The sequence below is a fragment of the Jaculus jaculus genome, chromosome 18 (assembly GCF_020740685.1).
Source record: "Jaculus jaculus isolate mJacJac1 chromosome 18, mJacJac1.mat.Y.cur, whole genome shotgun sequence".
Taxonomy (NCBI): Eukaryota; Metazoa; Chordata; class Mammalia; order Rodentia; family Dipodidae; genus Jaculus; species Jaculus jaculus.
Genome location: NC_059119.1, coordinates 62887503 through 62908833, shown reverse-complemented (window position 1 = coordinate 62908833; position 21331 = coordinate 62887503). Strand labels below are relative to the sequence as shown.

Here is a 21331-nt window from a genome sequence, read left to right as displayed (position 1 = left end):
TCCACCTCTTGTTCAGAACGAATGACACTATGTGCCTGGAGGCTTGAAAGAACGCTTCTGAAGCAGTTGGAACAAGTCCAGGAAAAGGGGCAACTTTAGTGTGAAGTGAGACTGTCTTCCTCATGGGTGAGACTCCCGCCTTCGGAAAGCCTGCTAGCTTTCTCGGACGTCATGCAGAATAAAAGGAGAGACCAGGCAGCTCCAGAAATGTAACATGTGTGCATTGAACGGGTCATAAATCCAGCCCAGTTTTTTAGCTTTCTTTTCCTTTTCCAGATGGATGTGAGAATCCTAGAGTTCTTACAAGGGCCACTTCTGTGGTGAGAAGTGGCTTTTTTTTTTTTTTTTTGAGGCAAGCCCAACACACTGGCCTTTTTTTTTTTTTTTTCCTTTTTAAATGCGAGAGAAGGGAAGGGGAGAGAGAGAGGGAGAGAGAATTGGGATGCCAGGGCCTCTAGCCACTGCAATCAAACTCCAGATGTGTGTGCCACTTTGTGCACATGCATCACCTGTGCATCTGGCTTATGTGCATTCTGGGGAGTCGAACCTGGTTCCTTAGGCTTTGTAGGCAAGCACCTTACCTGCTGAGCCATCTTAAGCCCTGGCTTTTTAAAAAAATTAATTAATTTATTTATTTGAGAGAGAGAGAAAGAGGGAGAGAGAGAGAGAGAATGGGTGTGTCCGGGCATCTTGCCACTGCAAACGAATTCCAGATGCATGCACCACCTTGTGCATCTGGCTTACGTGGGTCCTGGGAAATTGAACCTGGGTCCTTTGTCTTCACAGGCAAGTGCTTTTTACTACTAAGCCATCTCTCCATCCCCTGGTTTTTTATAAATCAAAATAAAACAAAACCCCTTTTTATTGATAACCTTCGATACATGTAAACATCATAATCCTCTCCTACCACCTCCCTTTTCTTTCTCCTGAATCCCCTTCCACTGAATCCCTTCTTTTAGCTAATCTCTCTTCTATTTTGATGCCATCATGTTTCTCTTTCTGTTATTCAGGTCTTATTTAGGCAGTCGCATCAGGCTCTTTGAGGTCATGAATACCACGGCCACTTTGTGCCTGGAAGACACTATTGCAAAGCACTCCTCCCCTTCCTTTGGCCCTTACATTCTTTCTGCCACTTCATCCATAATTCTCCCTGATCCTTGAAGGGTGTGATAGAGGTGTGTCCATGCTGAACGCACCGGTCAGAGAAGTGGCTTTTAAAACACACACTCCGGCCGGGCATGGTGGCACTCACCTTTAATCCCAGCACTCCGAGGGCAGAGGTAGGAGGATCACCATGAGTAATAGAGAATTGATTTCTGCAAGCTTAGCTACAGATAATGTCTTGTCTCTGACTTCCGGGACTGGGCTGTGGACCAGGGACTTGTAGTCACAGAACCTGCTGTGTGTGGAGACCAACATCTGTGAGAAGCAGAGACCAGGGAGGTTAGGCACAAGATAAGGCTGAGGTGTGAGGGAGTGTGGCCTGGGCTGTGGAATCCACTTCTCTCACACTGAAAGGGGAACTCGGGAGTTCCTCCAAGCACCCTGCTATGCCACTGTGTGCCAGGCATGGCCCGTCGGGGCCCCACAGGCTGCACGCGTCCCAGGAGAGCTGTGAATGTGGCCCAGCACCCTTGTAGGCTGCCTGGAGTTAGAAGACTTGAGAGCTGTGACCCAAAGGAGGCTAGCAAGGTTGTGCTGGGTGAACAGCAGCTGGTGGCTTCTTGGTGCATGATGTACCGGTGCGCCGCCTCACCTGGCACAGGGGCATACAGTTGGCAGAGGGGCATACTACCTCACTTGGAGCGAGGCTTCTCTGACTTGAGGGACACTCCCATCTCACCTGCTGCATTACTTTCTCCTGTCCTAGTGACCTTAGGCCTGAGTGGTGAGCTCAATCCTGTCACTTATTCAAGAGCACTTGCTACCTGATGTCTTTACCTCAGGGCTTCTGTAGTCTTTCTTTCCCGCCAACTGCTTTTATTGAAAGTGTTGTATGTTTTAACATATGTTAACAATCTTTCTTATTAGAGGCTTTGATCATAATTTCACCCTTTGGGAGGAAAAGTTAGTCAATGTTTGGGACATAACACTTATGGAACGATTGTAGCTGACAGCTTCAGGTTCGCTGAGGTGAACGTCCAGACCAGGCACAGTTATGGAGGGAGGGATATTTATTGAAGCTCCCACATCCAGGGGAAGTTCCATAACGGAAGAAGAAGCTGGCCTGTCTTCATAGAACCCAGCAGAGAGAGAGAAGCCACAAGCCAAACACCTCAAAGCCGCACCGCACAGCACACTTCAGGAACTCTAGGTGGAACTCAGGTGCTTAGCACTTTTTTAGACTGGGATTCCAAGTCCTCCGCCACACCTTAGGGCTGGACCTCAGGGTCTACCCATGACTCCTCCTCCAGCCAAGGAGCTGGAGATCTAAGACACTTTAATAAAACTCAATCTGGGTGTGGGGGGGGCATCTATTCAAACTATCACAACTAAGCTGAACTCTAGAGAAGGCTTCTGTATTAGGAAATAATTTGCCTCTACTTTGCCCTAGACTGTTGGTCTTCTATTTTCTAGATTGCTTTTTCTTAAAAAAAATATTTTATTTGTTTATTTATTTATTTGAGAGAGAGAGAGATTGGGAGCAAATGGACGTACCAGGACCTTCAGTCACTGCAAAGGAACTCCAGGTGCATGTGCCACCTTTTGCATCTGGCTTTATGTGGGTGCCGAGGAATTGGCTTTGCAGGCAGGCACCTGAACCACTAAGCCATCTCTCCAGTCCTTTGCTTTTTAACATTTGGGCTCCTTGTCCAGCAAGCGGCTGTGTTGGATGCTGGTAGTGCCTGCCTCTGAAGTTTCGTGGGCCCGGTGTCACGTACAATGAGATGGCTTGCTAGACGTGCGTGAAAAATTGGAGTTGACGGGCTCCGCGTGAGGACGGCGTGAGGGCTCAAGTCCAGGGCGTAGCGCGTGAGGACGGGCCTCCGACAGTGTGCGTGCACGCTTAAACGTCTGCCTCGCGGCTCTCTTTCAAACAGCGTCCTCCTAGCCAGAAAGTCCTTTGCGAAGGCTCCGCAGACTTCAGCACCGTCAGGTAGCTCCATGGCCACTGATCCCCAACCAAACTGAAAGCACGTTCTTAGTAAAGTGAAACAGCAACAAAAATAGGCTAATGTTAGTCTGATTTTTGTTATAGCATAGCCACCTAATTAGTATGATTAGATTCTCCTCTGACACCATTTCCTTGGCTGGGGGTGCGGTGGGCAGTGTCGTCTCATCGTCATTCGTTTAGTCTGTGGACATCGAAGGTCAGTGGGAAAAGCGAAGGGACGGGCTGGTGTGGCCTAGGCACAGGGAGGACGGCCGAGAGACAGGCCTGGGAGCAGGCTGGCGGCCAGCCCCGTGCTCACGCTGTATGGGCCATTGAGTTCCTGGACTTCTCGTCTGGACTTTTGTCAGAACACACTGTGCTGTTGGCCACTTGGCAGTCCTCAGCGTTCTAGCAGCACAGCCTCAAAAGCAGAAAGCAGGGGCTCCTGCCGTGGACGTGGCTTCCCGGAGAGAGGCGGGGCGGGGGAGCACCGTGAGCTATGACAAGTGTCCTTGAGTGGACCTGCCCGTCCGTGTGATGGCGAGACACGGAGATAAACGGCCATGCTGGCAGCAGTCATTCGGAAGGGCGGGTGAACTCGATGCACTACTTCAGGTTTTGCTGCCCACCTTCCCAATTGCTGACTGTTCAAAGGACAGCTCAGCTTGGTAGGAGGACCTCAAAAGTCTTTATTATTCTTACTTTTTTAACTTTTTAAATTATTTTGCTTTATTTATTAGCAAGAGAATGAAATGCACAAGGGCCTCCGGCTACTGTAAACAAACTCCAGATGTATGCGCCACCTTGTGCATCTGGCTTATGTGGGTCCTGGGGAATCGAACCTGGGTCCTCAGGCTTCACAGTCAGGCACCTTAACTGCTAAGTCATCTCCAGCTCCCTAATGTTAATTTTTAATATTTTATTTATTTGTGAGGAGAATGTCACTTTCCTATTCATGCATGTGTGCCTGTTTTCTTTGTGAGAACTTGCTTAGCTTCCTTAAATGACTTTTTTTCTTTTCTTTTAATCTTTCAAAAATTTTTTATTTATTTATTTGCAAGGAGAGAGAGAGAGAGAGAGAGAGAGAGGAGACAGGTAGAGAGGGAATGGGCACACCAGGGCCTGTAGCCACTGCAAATGAACTCCAAATGCACGCGCCCCTTGCGCATCTGGCTTACGTGGGTTCTGGGGAATTGAACCTGGGTTCTTTGGCTTTGTAGGCAGTGCCTTAAGCACTAAGCCATCTCTCTAGCCCTATTATTTTTTCTTTTTTTAAAAAAATATTTTGTTTTTGATTTATTTGAGAGAGAGAGAAAAGAGAAAGGCAGAGAGAGAAGGGCGCACCAGGGCTTCTAGCCACTGCAAATGAACTCTCCAGACGCATGCACCACCCTGTGCATCTGGCTTATGTGGGCATTGGGGAGATTAGTTGAACCTGGGTCCTTTGGCTTTGGAGGCAAGTGCCTTAACGGCTAAGCCATCCTTCCAGCCCCAGAAATACGACTTTTAACCTATGAGCACCTTGCTCTCATCCCTCTACTCACTATCTGGCTAATGGCTCTGATGCCTTTGGCTAGGCTTCCACCACAAGCAGCTCTGGGCCTCCCCCAGGCCTGGTTTGAGCCTCCCCTTTGCATGCACGTGTCCGGGCCAGCGTGGAGAAGCCCTGGCTCTCGTGGCTTCGTACGGTTGTATACATGAGAGGACAGCGTCGCAAGGGTTGGTGGCTGGGACAGTTGCCTTTTGCACCCAGACCAGTGCACAACTACTTAAAGCAGTCACGGTGTCATTTGTGCTGTGCAGAGACCAGGAGCCGCTGTCTCCGTACAGTATAAAATTTGCCAATACGTGGTAAGCCTTAGGGTCGATGATGCTTGGTGTTCTTAGGTGTCACGTTGCATTTATTTTCTTATCCTTTTGTGTTGTTGTTACAAAGCAGAGTCAATCATTGTGTGACAAGCAAATCGATGAATTCATACACACACACATTTGCTGTCTTAAAATTGGTCTAATGAGTTCGAGGCCAACCTGAGACTACATAGTGAATTCCAGGGCAACCTGGGCTAGAACAAGACCCTACCTTGAAAAAAAAAAAAAAAATACAACTTGATCTAATGTATGCATGTATGCTGGGCATGGTGGCGCACGCCTTTAATCCCAGCACTCTCGGGAGGCAGAGGTAGGAGGATTGCCATGAGTTTGAGGCCACCCTGAGACTGCAGAGTGAGTTCTAGGTCAACTCAGGCTAGAACAAGACCCTACCTCGGAAACAAAACAAAATAAAACCAAGGGCTGGAGACATGGCTTAGTGGTTAAGCACTTGCCTGTGAAACCTAAAGACCCCAGGTCGAGGCTTGATTCCCCAGGACTCACATTAGCCAGATGCACAAGGGGGTGCACGCGTCTGGAGTTCGTTTGCAGTGGCTGGAGGCCTTGGTGCACCCATTCTCTCTCTCTCTCCCCCTCCCCTCTGCCTCTTTCTCTTTCTGTCTGTCGCTCTCAAATAAATAATAACAAAAAAACTGGTCTAATGTTTTGTTGTTTGCTGTTTGGGGCAGGGTCTTGCTGAGTAGTCCAGGCTGGTGTCAAAGCGTAGATCTTCCTCCTGCCTCGGCTTCCCGAGTGTTGGAGTCATGGGATGCACCACCACATCTGGCTCTGCGTTTGCTGTTGAGGTGGCAGTGTAACCAGCTCAGGCTGTGGACTCCTTACCGTGCAGTGCGCGCCATCTTCCCTCTATCTACTCTCCAGCTGCATGTCACCCCCCACCACATCTTGTGTTAGGAGCCATGGGCCACCAGATGCAGCGGGGCCTTCCAAGTCCCAGGAGAAATTCAGGGAAGAAAAGAAGAGAAAATAGTAGGAGTTTGGGCAGGAGGGATGTTCCTGCTGGGGAAGCATCTTGGAGAAGGTGTCATTCTGCTGGGAGTGGGGCGCTCTTGAGTCGAGAGGACAGGTGAGGACATTTCGGTCATGGGGAGCTGAGGACAAGCGTCAAATAGGGAAACAGTTCAAGTGAAGGAGGGCACATGAGGTGCACTGGGGAGTCCTAAGTCCAAGAATAAGCAGTTTGGTGTTTCGTGGACTGAAGGAAGGACTGGGCAAGCCAGGGACTAGATCATGTGCACGGTGCAGGGGACACCATGCCTCTGTCCAGACAAGGGGCGCCGAGGGCTAGAGCCGACCCAGGGCGTGGGTGGCATGGGGAGGGGCGTTGCGGGAGGGCCCGGAAGTACAGAAGGCCTGGCATGTATAGCATAGCTGTGCGGGATGGAGCCGGGAAGTGCCAAGGGTGGACCCCCTGGTGACAGGCAGCGGTGAGGGACAGTGACCGGAGCAAGGAAGGCTATGGCTCAGAAAGCACAGCCGGTCTGCAGGTCGGGTCCCTGGCCTTGTGCTGAGGGAAATGCGGAGAGCAGGGAGGCATGCCGGTCCGTGTGCTTGCTTGCTTGTTACTTGGCTTGGCCTTTCCTTTGTCGCTGTCCTCACAGACCTCACCTTAAACCGCTTTTCAGTACTGGAAAGTTTCCCTCCTAAAGCTCAGCCCACAGCAGGTTACAGTTACGCTTTGGACAGATGTCGCGTGTTGGGGGTTGGGGTGAGGGCGCAGTTGATGAAGGGCTCCTGCTGAAGCCCCAGGGACAGCTCTGGCTTAGTGGCAGGTCCGAGCTCCGCCCCACAGACCCACCCAGAAGCCGAGGCGCTTCTGTAATCCCGGCTGGGAGGGAGGAGGAGACAGGAAAATGTCTCTGGAAGTGGCAAGCGCAGAAAAAACAACAGAGCAAGCTCCAGGAAGAAACTCCACCTCCCATGAGGCGGAGGGGCCAGGGGTGACCCAAGAAAATTGCCCCCAACCTCCATGCACGTGTGCACGTCCCCTCTCCCTTTCTCTCTCTCTCCTACCTCTCATCCCCCTCCCCTACTCTCACAGACCCACCACCACCAATAACAACAACCCAAACAACAAGAAATGAATGTTAACTTGTTAACAACAGCAGTTACTTAAAAAGTTGTTTCGGAAATATTTGTTAATGAATCTCATTTGGCTGAGTGATTGCTGATAATATACACCTTTACTGTATATATTATGGGAGAGACAGCAAGAGCTAGAGAGGGAATTGGCGTGCCAGGTCCTCTAGGCACTGCAGTGGAAGTCCAGACACGTGTGCCACCTTGTGCACACATGTCACCTTGTGCATCTGGCTTATGTGGTCGCTGGGGAGTCGGACCTGCGTCCAGAGGCTTCTCAGGCAAGCGCCTTAACCACTGAGCCATCATTTTAGCCCCACAATACTTTTTAAGCAAGTTTCAATCTCATGAACATCACAATAGAGGAGGTGAGCCAAAGAATGGGAAAGAATCCTTTGAAATGTACCTTCTTGACATGAAATGGCTGTTGCCTTTGTGACCTCACAGAGACGGTGATGAGGCCTGCACAATACTGGGCTCGCCAGCACTCTACCACACGTGATGGAGGAGGGGCGAAAAGACCCACAGATTAAAGAGGGATTAGTAGGGAAGAAAGTGGGGGTTGGTTGGAGGGAGGATGGAGGAAGAAGGTTGTGATCAAAATACACTGTGACAGTATGCGTAGTTATGAAAAGTCTCAGTGCGAAAGTCCTGAAAATGGCGTCCATATTTATCTTCCTATTCAAGATAATTCAACTCTTCCCACCAGTCTGTGATGTGGACATGCACAGCCCTGTGTGGTGGCATCGTGCTGCAGCAGGAGACGGGCAGGCAGAGTGGAGAAAGCAGGTTTCATGGGGCTTGTTTTCCACGTGGAGAGGGAGGGGGGACAGTGAGGATGTGACACATGCCTGGAGGTTCATGAGATTGAAACTTGCTTAAAAAGTGTTGTGGGGGGCTGGAGAGATGGCTTAGCGGTTAAGCGCTTGCCTGTGAAGCCTAAGGACCCCGGTTCGAGGCTCGGTTCCCCACGTTAGCCAGATGCACAAGGGGGCACACGCGTCTGGAGTTCATTTGCAGAGGCTGAAAGCCCTGGCGCGCCCATTCTCTCTCTCTCCCCCTATCTGTCTTTCTCTCTGTGTCTGTCGCTCTCAAATAAATAAATAAAATTTAAAAAAAAGTGTTGTGGGGCAGGAGTGATGCCTCAGTGGTTAAGGCACTTGCCTGCAAAGCCTCAGGACGCAGGTCCGACTGCCCAGAACCCACATAAGCCAGATGCACAAGGTGACGCATAAGATGACATGTGTGCACAAGGTGGCGCATGTGTCTGGCCTTCCACTGCAGTGGCTAGAGGCCCTGGCACGCCAGTTCTCTCTCTAGCTCTTGCTCTCTCCCATAATATATACAGTAAGGTGTACATTATCAGCAATCACTCAGCCTCTCATCCACAGCCTCACAAACACTGTAGTCACACATGCATTCTTTCTTACACACTCATTGACATATATTTGTCCTATGCACTCACACACGCTTCTCTCACTGCGTTCGGCATTCACACGCCTGCCACTTCCATGTGGGTGTCTCCGTGTTGCTGCGTGGCAGGGCATCGGTGCAGGCCTTCAGCAGTGTGACAGTAGGAAATGGACTCTAGGCGCTGTGAGCTGATTCTGTCACTGCTTGGTTTCAAATGTCTTTTCTCCATTGCAAGGACTGTCCATAGCTTAACGTCATCAGGTTGCTACTGTTGAAAAACACACAGATGTAGGCCTTTCATTAGAGACTTGCTCACTTGTGAAATAAAATGAGTCTGAATAAGGCCCTTGTGCTATGAACGTAAATTATTACCAAATGTCCTCTCCTGACATCCTTGCTACCCTTGCTTTGGATCACAATGGAAGCTGAATAAGAGTATTTTCTGCTGTTTTTGTTTTCTAGATTCAGAATATGAACAACATAATCTCCTTCCCTTTGGACAGTCTGCTGAAGGGAGACCTGAAAGGCGTAAAAGGGGTACGATGCTCAGGCGTGCATTTGGACGTCGGGAGAATCACAGCAGGGTTGGCTATCGCGACGGCCACATGCGTACAATTTTGCCAAGGACACAGGATTGATGTTTTTGTTTTGTGTTTCCTTTAATTTGCCACCTTAACACTACCTTTGGGCTGGTGCAGTGGGTCTTTAGTTGTCCTGGTGGCACTGCAAGCTCGGGACAGGGAAAGTACTGAGGAAAAGTGTAAGCCAGTTTGGAGACTGAACACTCCAGGGATATCTGGGGGCGGAGGGAGAAGTCCAGTTTTCCAGCTGCTGAAACACTGATTTACCACTGGGAAAGGATCCTCGTGGGGATGGTCCTTCTGGTGGGAAAGTCACATTTATAAGGCATGAGCTGATTTCATTTCTCTGCCTACTGGGGGATATTGGCTGTTTAAGACATGCCTGGCCACTTACACCGTTTAGGCTGGGTATGATGTTTTGAGAGTGAGGACAGGTAGCCATCAAAGGCTAGAGGGGTGTTTGACTGGATCTGGGTCTTTGGGGGGGACCTGTGTCTTCGATTAAATGTGCTTGTGCTTTCTGGGGGCTCAGGTCTCATCTGGGTATACCTGCCTAGCTCAGCTTACCAATTTTGTTTGTTTGTTTTGTTTTTTCTAGGTAGGGTTTCACTCTAGCTCAGGCTGACCTGTAATTCACTCTATATTCTCAGGGTGGCCTCAAACTCATGGTGATCCTTTTACCTCAGCCTCCCAAGTGCTGGGATTAAAGGTGTGTGTCACCACACTCAGTATGAGAGTCCCTTCTTTTCTTTCTTTTTTGTTTTTAGAGGACATATATTGGACTATTTGTAGATCAAATGTTCTTTCTAACTTTAATTAAGTAGAGGTGACAGGCACACTGCATAGTCTTCCTGTTTTGTGTGTATCGTATATATTCTGTAATGAATATTTTAAAATGAGAAAGGAAGTAAGGAAAAGGAGCGTGAAAGGAAAGGAAGAAAGGCTAGCCACCCCTACACCTAGTTTAAAACCCTTTACGCTGGTTCTTTATTTTCATGGGAATCCGTACCTGATTTCTTACAGAAATTAATGCTGTGTTCAGGGGTGCCTGAGGGATAAGGATGTTTGTCTTGTGCAGGAGTTAATCATTAGTCCTGCTTAATTGCTGCCTCTGTTCACAGGACCTGAAAAAGCCCTTCGATAAAGCTTGGAAGGACTATGAAACAAAAATGTGAGTGTCTTCATCTTTTAAAATTATGTGTAGGTCATAAGAGGAGGAAAAGATCATGACATCAAAATAAAAGAGAGACTGAGATGGGAGGGGATATGATGGAGAATGGAATTTCAAAGGGAAAAACGGGGAGGAGGGTATTACCATGGGATATTTTTTATAATCACGCAAATGTTAATAAAAATTGAGAAAATAAAATTATGTGTAGGTAATTTGAGACATAAATCTTAAATGAAGCTTTTGTTCCTTGGGAGGTTGTCTGAATAAACCCTGATGCAGGAAAGAATTGACCTCAGCAGTTTCTCGGTGGTTCCTATGACAACTGGTGCTTCTGTTTCAGTGACTGCACTCCAAGGTTCATCCGCCTTGTCCTTTTCAGTGGTGTCCTCGTCACATCACTGCATGCTATCTTCCACAAAGTTCACGGAAGGAAGTTTTTTTCCTGTTTTTGATCATTTTGTCTGTTTTACTACCATTTGATAGTGATGTGCGTTTTTAAAAAAAAATATTGTATGTATGTGAGAGAGAGTGTGTGTGAATGGGCATGCCAGGGCCTTCAGCCACTGCAAACGAACTCCAGACACATGCGCCACCTTGTGCATCTGGCTTATCTGGGTCCTGGGGAGTTGAACTTGGGTCCTTGGCTTAGCAGGCAAACATCTTAACTGCTAAGCCATCTCTCCAGCCCTTGAAAATATTTTAAATGGCTGGAGTTGTGGAGATTTTTTCTGAATGGAAATAGAAACTTTCATAGGCAGCCATCTGGTAAGATGTGGGGTGTTAGGGAGGAAACCACTTCACATGCATATAAACTATCAGGGCTTAACTAGGATTTTTTTGTTTAGTTTTTTTTTTTTTTTTTTTTTTTTTGAGGTAGGGCTTCACTCTAGTCCAGACTGACCCGGAATTCCCTATGTAGTCTCAGGGTGGCCTCGAACTCACAATGATCCTCCTACCTCTGCCTTCTAAGTGCTGGGATTAAAGGTGTGCGCCACCACGCCCGGCTTAGGATTTTTTTGTTTTAAAGAGCTAGTTTGGGTATATTTTCAGTTAAAGGGTCAAAAAGCTCAAACTAGCAAATATCACACCTGACACTCATTCCACCCATAGAAATGTTTTCATCTGAGAGCTACGCCGTTCCCATGCTTGAGTCTCATTCATGAAGGACACTCAGACACCAAGGACAGTATGAAACGAGAGGGCACAGGAGATCCCGCCCCTGGGGAGGCCCCCAGCCCTAGTTCTGGCCTTTAGCATCTTTTGGCTGTGAGCAGTGCAGGGCAGTGAGCAGGGACCGCACACCGACTTCACAGTCAGGAAGCCAGGGTTCAGCGGTGACTGCTGCTCACCCTGCAAGAGGGCCTCCGGCTGACCGCCGTCCAGCTGTTCGGGCTGCCTTCTCCAGAAGCGGTGTGGAATAGTAATGTGGGTAGATGGACCAAGGGGGAGCCTGGCTGCCAGAGAGAGTAGGGACAGCGAGTGGCTACTGGTTCTGTGGATGAAGGTTGGGAAGAGGGTCAGCTTCACCATCTGTGAGATCAAGGCACGTCTGCTTAGGACAGAATCATCCACGTTCACTCACAAAATTCCAGGATCTGAGCAGGAGCCAGGCCCTTGAAACGTGACGTTGTTGTGGGAACCCACAAACATATGAGCTCCTTTCATCCCAAGAGGCCTTGTCTGGAATAAATAACTGGGTGAAAGATGTTTTCAGAATTCCTAGGCAGTGTTTCTGAACTGATTATTTTGAGAAATAGCCACTGAACATGAGGTTATTCGATGTAAGACCAGGAGACGGACATTGGGCCATGTAGTCAACGTTCAAACTATGTACCTGAACTCAGTGTCACTGCCGAATGTCCTCTGCTGATTCACACTCTTGTTTCTCCTGTCGTCACCATTCCTACCATGTACCTGAACTCGGTGTCACTGCGGAATGTCCTCTGCTGATTCACACTCTTCTTTCTCCTGTCGTCACTGTTCCTACCATGTACCTGAACTCGGTGTCACTGCGGAATGTCCTCTGCTGATTCACACTCTTCTTTCTCCTGTCGTCACCGTTCCTACCATGTACCTGAACTCGGTGTCACTGCCGAATGTCCTCTGCTGATTCACACTCTTGTTTCTCCTGTCGTCACCGTTCCTACCATGCACCTGAATTCAGTGTCACTGCCGAATGTCCTCTGCTGATTCACACTCTTGTTTCTCCTGTCGGCACCGTTCCTACCATGCACCTGAACTCAGTGTCACTGCCGAATGTCCTCTGCTGATTCACACTCTTGTTTCTCCTGTCGTCACCGTTCCTACCATGCACCTGAACTCAGTGTCACTGCCGAATGTCCTCTGCTGATTCACACTCTTGTTTCTCCTGTCGTCACCGTTCCTACCATGTACCTGAACTCGGTGTCACTGCGGAATGTCCTCTGCTGATTCACACTCTTCTTTCTCCTGTCGTCACCGTTCCTACCATGTACCTGAACTCAGTGTCACTGCCGAATGTCCTCTGCTGATTCACACTCTTGTTTCTCCTGTCGGCACCGTTCCTACCATGTACCTGAACTCGGTGTCACTGCGGAATGTCCTCTGCTGATTCACACTCTTGTTTCTCCTGTTGGCACCGTTCCTACCATGTACCTGAACTCGGTGTCACTGCCGAATGTCCTCTGCTGATTCACACTCTTCTTTCTCCTGTCGTCACTGTTCCTACCATGTACCTGAACTCGGTGTCACTGCCGAATGTCCTCTGCTGATTCACACTCTTCTTTCTCCTGTCGTCACCGTTCCTACCATGTACCTGAACTCGGTGTCACTGCCGAATGTCCTCTGCTGATTCACACTCTTCTTTCTCCTGTCGTCACCGTTCCTACCATGTACCTGAACTCGGTGTCACTGCGGAATGTCCTCTGCTGATTCACACTCTTCTTTCTCCCTTGTGTTGTCAGCTTTAGTGTGTGTTTGCCCAGCCCTGAGCTCAAAAACAAATCAACATAAGGAAAACAAGGGCTGGAGAGATGGCTTAGCAGTTAAGGCCTTTGCCTACAAAGCCAAAGGATCCCGGTTTAACTCTCCACGACTTACGTAAGCCAGATGCACAAGTGGGTACATGCATCTGGAGTTCGTTTGCAGTGGCTGGAGGCTCTGCCGTGCCCATTCTCTCTCTCCCTCCCTCCCTCTTTCTCTCTCTCAAATAAATAAATAATTTTTTTTAAAAAAAAAAGAAAAACAAATCAACCTCCCATACACATACCCCCCCAACCACCTCCCATGGTCGGGAACTCTCTGCACCCCTAAGTGCTCACTGAACACCTTCTAAAGACCATGCCACCTTACCTGTGTAGGTGCCACCTGTAGTCTTCACAGAAGGTGCTTCCCTGGCACACATGACAGCCTTTCATTTATTTATTTATTTATTAAAGTTGAACCAGGTTTATTTTATTTAGTTAGTTAGTTTTTTCTTTTTTTTAATTTTTATTAACATTTTCCATGATTATAAAATAATATCCCATGGTAATTCCCTCCCTCCCCCCAGCCTTTTATTTTTTTTTTAGTCATCTTTTTTAATATTATATTTTATTTTGAGAGAAGGAAAGAGGAAGAGAGAGAGAGGGAGGGAGAGAGAATGTGCATGTTGGGGCTTTCAGCCACTTTAAATGAATTCCAGATGGATGCGCCACCTTGTCCATCTGGCTTACTTGGGTCCTGTAGAATCAAACCTGTGTCCTTTGGCTTTGCAGGCAAGCACCTTAACTGCTAAGTCATCTCTCCAGCCCTTTGCGATAGCCTTTTAGATGAAGCAAGGCTAGCTTTCTGTAGTTTCCTTCCATCCAGAAGGAAGCCTGTGGTGACTGTCAGCCCTCTGTGACTTTGGTGTGTCCTTTTCCCCTGCTGGTTGTCCTGAGCACTCCTATACCAGAACTGCACATATGACATTTGAGTGATAGATCTCAGCATGAGCTCCTTGTGGAAAAGGGCGTGAAGGTGGAGAAGGAGTGACCAGTGTGATTCTGTACTGAGGAACTCTGAGGAAGGGTGCCAGGAGACTTTACTAAGTGAGACCTATAGATAGAGCCAGGAGAAGGTTTAGGAGAGGCCCTGGCGAGATGACAGCTTAGCAGTTAAAGGCACTTGCAACCTGATAGCCCAGGTTCAATTCCCTGGTACCCATGTAAAGCCAGATTCACAAAGTGGCACTCGCGTCTGGAGTTGTTTGTAGTAACAAGAGGCACTGGTATGCTCATTCTCTCTCTCTTTCTCTCTTTCTCTCTTTCTCTCTCTGCTTGCAAATAAATACTAAGTAGTTTTTTAAAAAGTTAAACAAGGACTGGAGAGATGGCTTAGCGGTTAAGGCACATGCCTGTGAAGGTTAAGGACCCATGTTTGATTCTCCAGGTCCTATGTTAAGCCAGATGCACATGGTAGCACATGAACCTGGAGTTCATTTGCAGTGGCTAGAACCCTGGTGTGCCCATTCTTTCTCTCTCTCTCTCTCTCTCTCTCCCTCTCTCTGTCTCTAACAAGTAAATAAAAATGAAAATAAAGTCTTTTTTTTTTTTTTTTAAAAAAAGTTAAACAAGCTGGGCATTGTGGTGCACGCCTTTAACCCCACCACTTAGGAGGTGGAGGTAGGAGGATTGCTGTGAGTTCAAGGCCAACCTGAGACTAGGAAGCAAATTCTAGGTCAGCCTGGGCTAGAGCCAGATCTTACCCTGAAAAAAAAAAAAAAAAAAAAAAGTTAAACCAAAGAAGTCTCGGGAGAGGTGCTGGGCAAGAGTGAGGCGTGCATGAGTCTTGCATCTCCTGTGACCGAGAGAGGACCCACAGGGGCTGAGGCAGCATTTGCTAGTCAGTAGCAGGAAAGCCAGCGGTGACATGCTTTCACGACGAGGGCAGTTTCCCTAGAGAGAGTGGCGAGGCTGCCCCGTTGTAAAGTGCATGGTAAGCATTTGCCTCAGCAGGCCTGGTAACCGGAGGATTCTGAGCCTGTCCAGTTTGGAGTGCCGTGCCAAGAGACTGCTTGATTTATCCGTGCCTTTTCTTTTATACGTAGAACCAAAATAGAGAAGGAGAAGAAGGAACACGCCAAGCTCCATGGGATGATTCGTACTGAAATAAGTGGGGCAGAAATCGCAGAGGAGATGGAAAAGGAGAGACGGTTCTTCCAGCTCCAGATGTGCGAGGTGCGCCGGGTGAAAGGTCCCTGGATGTAGACTCAGTGCCTGGACCGTGGGTGATAGCTGCAAAGACCGGTCCCTAGATGTAGACTCAGTGCCTGGACCGCGGGTGATAGCTGCAAAGACCGGTCCCTGGATGTAGTCGCAGTGCCTGGACCGCGGGTGATAGCTGCAAAGACCGGTCCCTGGATGTAGACTCAGTGCCAGGACCGCGGGTGGGGGCTGCAAAGACCGGTCCCTGGATGTAGACTCAGTGCCTGGACCGCGGGTGATAGCTGCAAAGACCGGTCCATGGATGTAGACTCATTGCCTGGACCGCGGGTGGGGGCTTCAAAGTACCGGTCCCTGGATGTAGACTCAGTGCCTGGACCGCAGGTGGGGGCTGCAAAGACCGGTCCCTGGATGTAGACTCAGTGCCTGGACCGCGGGTGGGAGCTGCAAAGACCGGTCCCTGGATGTAGACTCAGTGCCTGGACTGCGGGTGGGGGCTGCAAAGACCGGTCCCTGGATGTAGACTCAGTGCCTGGACCACGGGTGGGGGCTGCAAAGACCGGTCCCTGGATGTAGTCGCAGTGCCTGGACCGCGGGTGGGGGCTGCAAAGACCGGTCCCTGGATGTAGTCGCAGTGGCCTGGACTGCGGGTGGGGGCTGCAAAGACTGGTCCCTGGATGTAGTCGCAGTGCCTGGACCGTGGGTGGGGGCTCCCTGTCTGCCTCCATTTCTAGTCATCTCTGTAAAACTCTGATTACCTCTTAGAAGTTCTGGTAAGTAGAATTCCTGGGTCAAAGACTAAATACATTTTAAGTTTTGATCCTTGGCCAAGCATTTTATTAACGGATTGTATCATATTGGCCCATTGCCAGCCGTGCAATTAACAGTGAGTAACGATCAAAAAGGAAGGAGAGGAGGGCACTCAGGCAGTTCTCGTAGAGGAAAGGAAATCTGTAGATTGCAGTTCACAGCAGCTTCCTGTCTCCTCACTGGGCTGCACGGCCAGCCTGGGGGGATGCATGGACCCGGGCTCACCCTGTGGCCAGCCAGGAGTCCACAGGGCTCCACTTAGGCCAGCAGGTTTTCCGTGGCCATCTTGTCTCAGAGGTGAAACCCACTTAGGCTCCTTGTACCACTGCATAATAACTCTTGTTCCGTACGCCTTTAGGAAGGAACAAGTGCATTTCTTAACACTAGGGCTTCCTGCTACCTGAGCAGTCCTTACTGAATTCTCCAAGTTAAAATTAGCTTCCATACAATTTCAATTTAAAGTTTCCCTTTTTAACAATCATGTTTAGAGGAAGTGCCTTGTGGTTAGCAATATGATGACGTGGTGGTCTCTGCTGCAGAAGTTTTGCAGTGAGTATTGGAGACAGTGGCCTGCCTAGAGCATGGGTGTTGGGAGAGAGGCTGGTATGCAGGAAGGTCCAGGATGGTCAGAAACCAACACCCCTGCATACCAGCCATTGTCTCTCCAATGCAACCAGGGAGAGGCAGCATAGGGTAGAATGCCTGGTCAGTAGAAGTTCTTGGTTCTCAAACATTAAGTTATCTGGCCGGCAGGTAACTTGTATGGCATCTCACTAAAAGAAACATTTAGCCGTCATGCAGAAGGTACCAGACTCCGCTCACTGTGGTCTTGGGACGGATCTGGAGCTCAGTTGGCAGAGTGCTTGCCTCACAGGCACAGGTTCTGAGCTTTACTTCCAGCACTGCATAAAACCAAACGTGGCGGCGCATACCAGTAATCCCAGCGCTTTGGGGAGTTGAGGATCAGGAGCCCAAGGAGGGCAGGCTGGATGAGACCTTTGTCTCAAAGGGAATGAGAAGGGAAGAGGGAGGGAGCGGGGAGAGAGAAAAAGAGAAGAGGGGAGTGAGTCTTCAGAAGCTCGTGGCAAAGTCTTTTCTGTGACAGCCCCATTTGCTTTGTCTCTCAACAGTATCTGCTGAAGGTCAATGAAATCAAGATTAAAAAAGGCGTGGATTTACTTCAGAACCTGATCAAATACTTCCACGCCCAATGCAAGTGAGTCCCTTCCTTCCTGTTTCATGTTGTCGGAGCAGGGCGGCTGCTGGTAGGCAGTGTGGTGTCGAGGAAGTGAACACTCAGACATCTGCCTGGGATGCTCACTCAGCAAGGAGCCTTGAGAACCTGCCCAGCAAAGGGAACCAGGTGCGCAGGAAGGGGCTGCGCATCTCTGTTTGTTGGGCGAGTCAGGAATCGGCAAGGGCTTGGAGACAGATCACACCTCTGTGGTTGCCACGGCTTGAGGAGAAGGAAGAGATGGGGATTGACTGCTAATGGAAATGACTCCACTTTCTAGAAAAGTTCTGAAATGATTTCTGATTGACCACCTTTGTGAATATGCTGAAATCATTTGTACTGTACACTTCAAAAGGGTTCTTTTATGATTTGAAAAATACATTTCAATAAAAAGCAAACTGGACTGGGGGGCTAGAGAGATGGCTCAGCAGTTAAAGGGACTTGCTTATAAAGCCTGATGGTCTGGGTTTGAGTCCCCAGGACCCACATAGAGGAGATGCACAAAATGGCCCGTATCTCTGGAGTTTGTTTGCAATGGTGAGAGGCCCTGGCATGCCCACCCTCCCTCCGCACTCTCCCTCCCTTCTGCTGGCAAGTAATAATTTTTTTAAAGTGGACCGGGAGGAGGCTCAGTGGCTAAAGTGCTTGTTATGCAAGCCTGAGGACATGGGCACCTGCATAAAGTTCTGGCGGTGAGCACCTTTAATTCTGGTGCAGAGGAAGTGGAGACAAGAGGATCCCTGAGGTGTTCTGGCCAGCCTGTGTATCCTAATGAGTGAGTTCTGGAGTCAGTAAGAGACCTTGTTTCGGAGAATATCACTGGAGAATTGTTGGAAGAAGACACCCGACATTGACTTCTAGTCTACACACACACACATGCACGCACGCACACATGCAGCATGTACACATGCAAACAAAATCCTACCCAAAACAGATGTGTAAAGTATAAAAAATAATCTATAATTGCCAAAGGCATTTATTTTTATTCTTTTAAAAAATCTTTTATTTATTTGAGAGAGAACATGAAAGCGGGGAAGAGAAAGAGAGAGAGAATGAATGGGCACACCAGGGCCTCCAGCCATTGCAAATGAACTCCAGACACATGCACCTCCTTGTGCATCTGGCTTACGTGGGTCCTGAGGAATCGAGCCTGGGTCCTTTGACTTTTCAGCAGACAAGCACCTTAACCATTAAGCCATCTCTCCAGCCTTATTTTTGCTCTTTTTGTAGAAAGGTGGATGAGTTTGATCTGACACATGGTTTTGAAGGTTTTCAGTTTGTTAAAAGAGAACTGAGATGACGTTGATTCCATGCATTACAATAAAGAAGTGCTTTCGGGGCTGAAGAGATGGCTTAGCAGGTAAGGCACATTGACTGCAAAGCCTAAGGACCTAGGTTCGATTCTCCAGGTCCTGTGTAAGCTAGATGAACATGGTGGCACATGTGCCTGAAGTTCGTTTGCAGTGGCTAGAGGTCCTAGGGCGACCATTCTCTCCCTCTCTCTTTGTCTCTAATAAATAAAGAAGTGCTTTCCTGGGCGGTGGTCTGATAAAGCCAGGGCACATTATAAGCCGAAGGTGCACGTAGGAGAGAAAGAGAAACTTCCCTGTTCAAGTACTCAGAAGCCTAGATACCAGCTGTTTACACTGCTCCTGGCCCTTGTCCCTGGTCCCTGGTAGAAGGACAGATTCCATGGCTCTTTCGCTCTCCCACCCAGCAGGTCCCCTGCAGGGTGCTGGGATGGTGGTGCACAGTGTGGGCAGAGCAGTTCAAAGGATCAGGTTGGGGAACTGGACTTAGAAATTGGAGGTTTACCGAAGTGTTCTGAAAGTTAGGAAGCCCAATGAAAATACAGTCAGAAAACTCTTAATTTAGACAGCTTTAGGGTATGGCTTGGGGTTTCTTTTTTCCTTTCTGTTCTGTTTGTGGTTATGTCCTCTGGTTGCTGGCGCACAAGGCGGCGCAGGAGGTGACCAGGTATTTGTGGAATTCACTACAGGCTTCTTTGAGGAAACATGTGCTGTGCGATCTAGAGGACAAGAGAAGCCAGCAGCTGGGAGGGAAGGAACATTCTAGGCAGAATCCAGCTCCGAAGAGCAGAAAGGGCCAGGATGTCACAAGCTTAGTAAAGTTCATGAGGTGAAGTGGAGAAGGCTTAGAGACCTGGGAGGCCTTGATGTCTCCCGTGGTTTGACAGCTCATCCCAGATGTGTTGGGGTGTTCTGGAATAGTTGTAAGTAGAGGCCTCACTTGCACAATGCTCTTGTAGTGCACTGGGCCCTGTGTGAGGTTCTGGTGATACAAGAAGGTTAAAGAAAGTTCTCCTCACGCGCTATAGAGTCTACTGGGCCAGACGGGCAGGGGGCTCAGAGCAGACGGCACTGAACTGAGCATATAATTGGCTCAGCAGCGTGGTGAGTGGAAGTGGTACATAGATGAGAAGCAGCTTCCCAAAGCTGTAAAGAGTGGGGCGTGGTGGCGCACGCCTTTAATCCCGGCACTTGGGACACAGAGGTAGGAGGATCGCCGAGAGTTCGAGGCCACCCTGAGACTACATGATGAATTCCAGGTCAGCCTGAGCCAGAGTGAGACCCTACCTCAAAAAACCAAAAAAAAGGAAAAATGTTTAAAAACCAAAAGCTGTAAAGAGAAGAAACCTTAGGGATCAGAGTGGACATGGGCTGTCCCTACGAGTGCAGGCTGGAGGTGATGGCGGCACGCTGGGCGGGCTACAGCGGGAAGTGAGGCCTGAAGGGGTTGGAGAACTCGTTCAGAGGCTGCGTCGCCACGCCTTTCTGCTCACCTCCCCCAGACAGGCTGCGCCCCAGGCTGGTGTGCCTGCAGCCCCGTTCATTGTTCCTTTGGGCGCTTGTCCTGGGACCCAGCTCCTAGGATCGCTTCTCATCTGTGTCCACAGATACGGATGAATCCTGGGTGGCATCCTCCTTGGGTCTCTCTCTTGGCAGGGACCATACTGTGTATCCATTCCTGTCAGTGGGTCCTGGTGCACGGACCTGGCTCTTAAGTCCATCAAGAACTTTTGCAGCTGCCCCAGGCAAGTTCAGGTGTCTGACACCGTGTGTCTGTGTGATGGAGATCAGTGTGTTCTGGCTGAGCAAAAGGGAGCCTAGCTGGGAAACACCGGCCCAGAGGACGGGACCTGGAGTTTGTAGGAGTTTGAAGGTGAGTTCTCTGACAGAGAGACCCAGCGTGGTGGCGTGGTTCGCTTGCAGAGGGGCTGCTCAGCCATCCCCTTACACCTGACCCCCAGGCAGTGTAGGAAGTGGGTCGCTTCCTTGCTGACATTTTATTTTTAGGAAGAGGCTATTTCAAGGTTTCCTTTTTCTTCTCTATTTTGCACAAACTGTCAGTTGAGTAGCAACAGAACACTTGTGGAAAATGAACTAGCTGGCCTTTTATGGACATGAGCTCAGTGACTGCTTAAAAAAATATGAGTCTTTCACTGCTTCCTTCTTGGATGGGTATGTGTGCATGCGTGTGTTCCTCAGGCCACTTGGGTAGCTCAGATTTGGAGTTAAAGCCTGGTGTGGTGGCACACGCCTTTAATCCCAGCACTCAGGAAGCAGAGGTAGGAGGATCGCTGTGAGTTTGAGGCCACCTTGAGACTACATAGTGAATTCCAGATCAGCCGGGGCCAGAGTGAGACACTACCACAAAAAACAAAACAGATTTGGGGTTAAAATGTGAGTTAGAAACCCCAGGCGCCTGTAGCCACGTGTGTCTTCCCCATGTTCTGATGTCTTTCATGCTCTGCATGTAGAGCCATACCCTTAAAGGCCTTCCACGTACCTTAACTTGACATCGTCATCATCATTGTTGATGGTGGTGATGGTGATGTCTGTGCATGCATGTGGAGACCAGAGGTGTTGTTCCAGA

General features: G+C 49.1%; 1 protein-coding gene across 8 annotated transcripts in view; it reads left to right on the top strand.

Annotated features, from left to right (window-relative positions):
* The window catches only part of Asap2 (ArfGAP with SH3 domain, ankyrin repeat and PH domain 2), a 171917-nt gene that overhangs the window by 86354 nt on the left and 64232 nt on the right, over positions 1-21331 (top strand). For 7 of the 8 annotated variants that reach the window (XM_045137225.1, XM_045137223.1, XM_045137219.1 and 4 more), the window contains exons 4-7: positions 8939-9013; positions 10179-10228; positions 15276-15405; positions 17331-17416. In XM_045137225.1, coding sequence (XP_044993160.1) covers positions 8939-9013; positions 10179-10228; positions 15276-15405; positions 17331-17416 — 341 coding nt within the window. Of the gene's footprint in view, positions 1-8938; positions 9015-10178; positions 10229-15275; positions 15406-17330; positions 17417-21331 lie in introns of those variants that run through there. The other variant, XR_006634118.1, reaches the window with a different exon arrangement.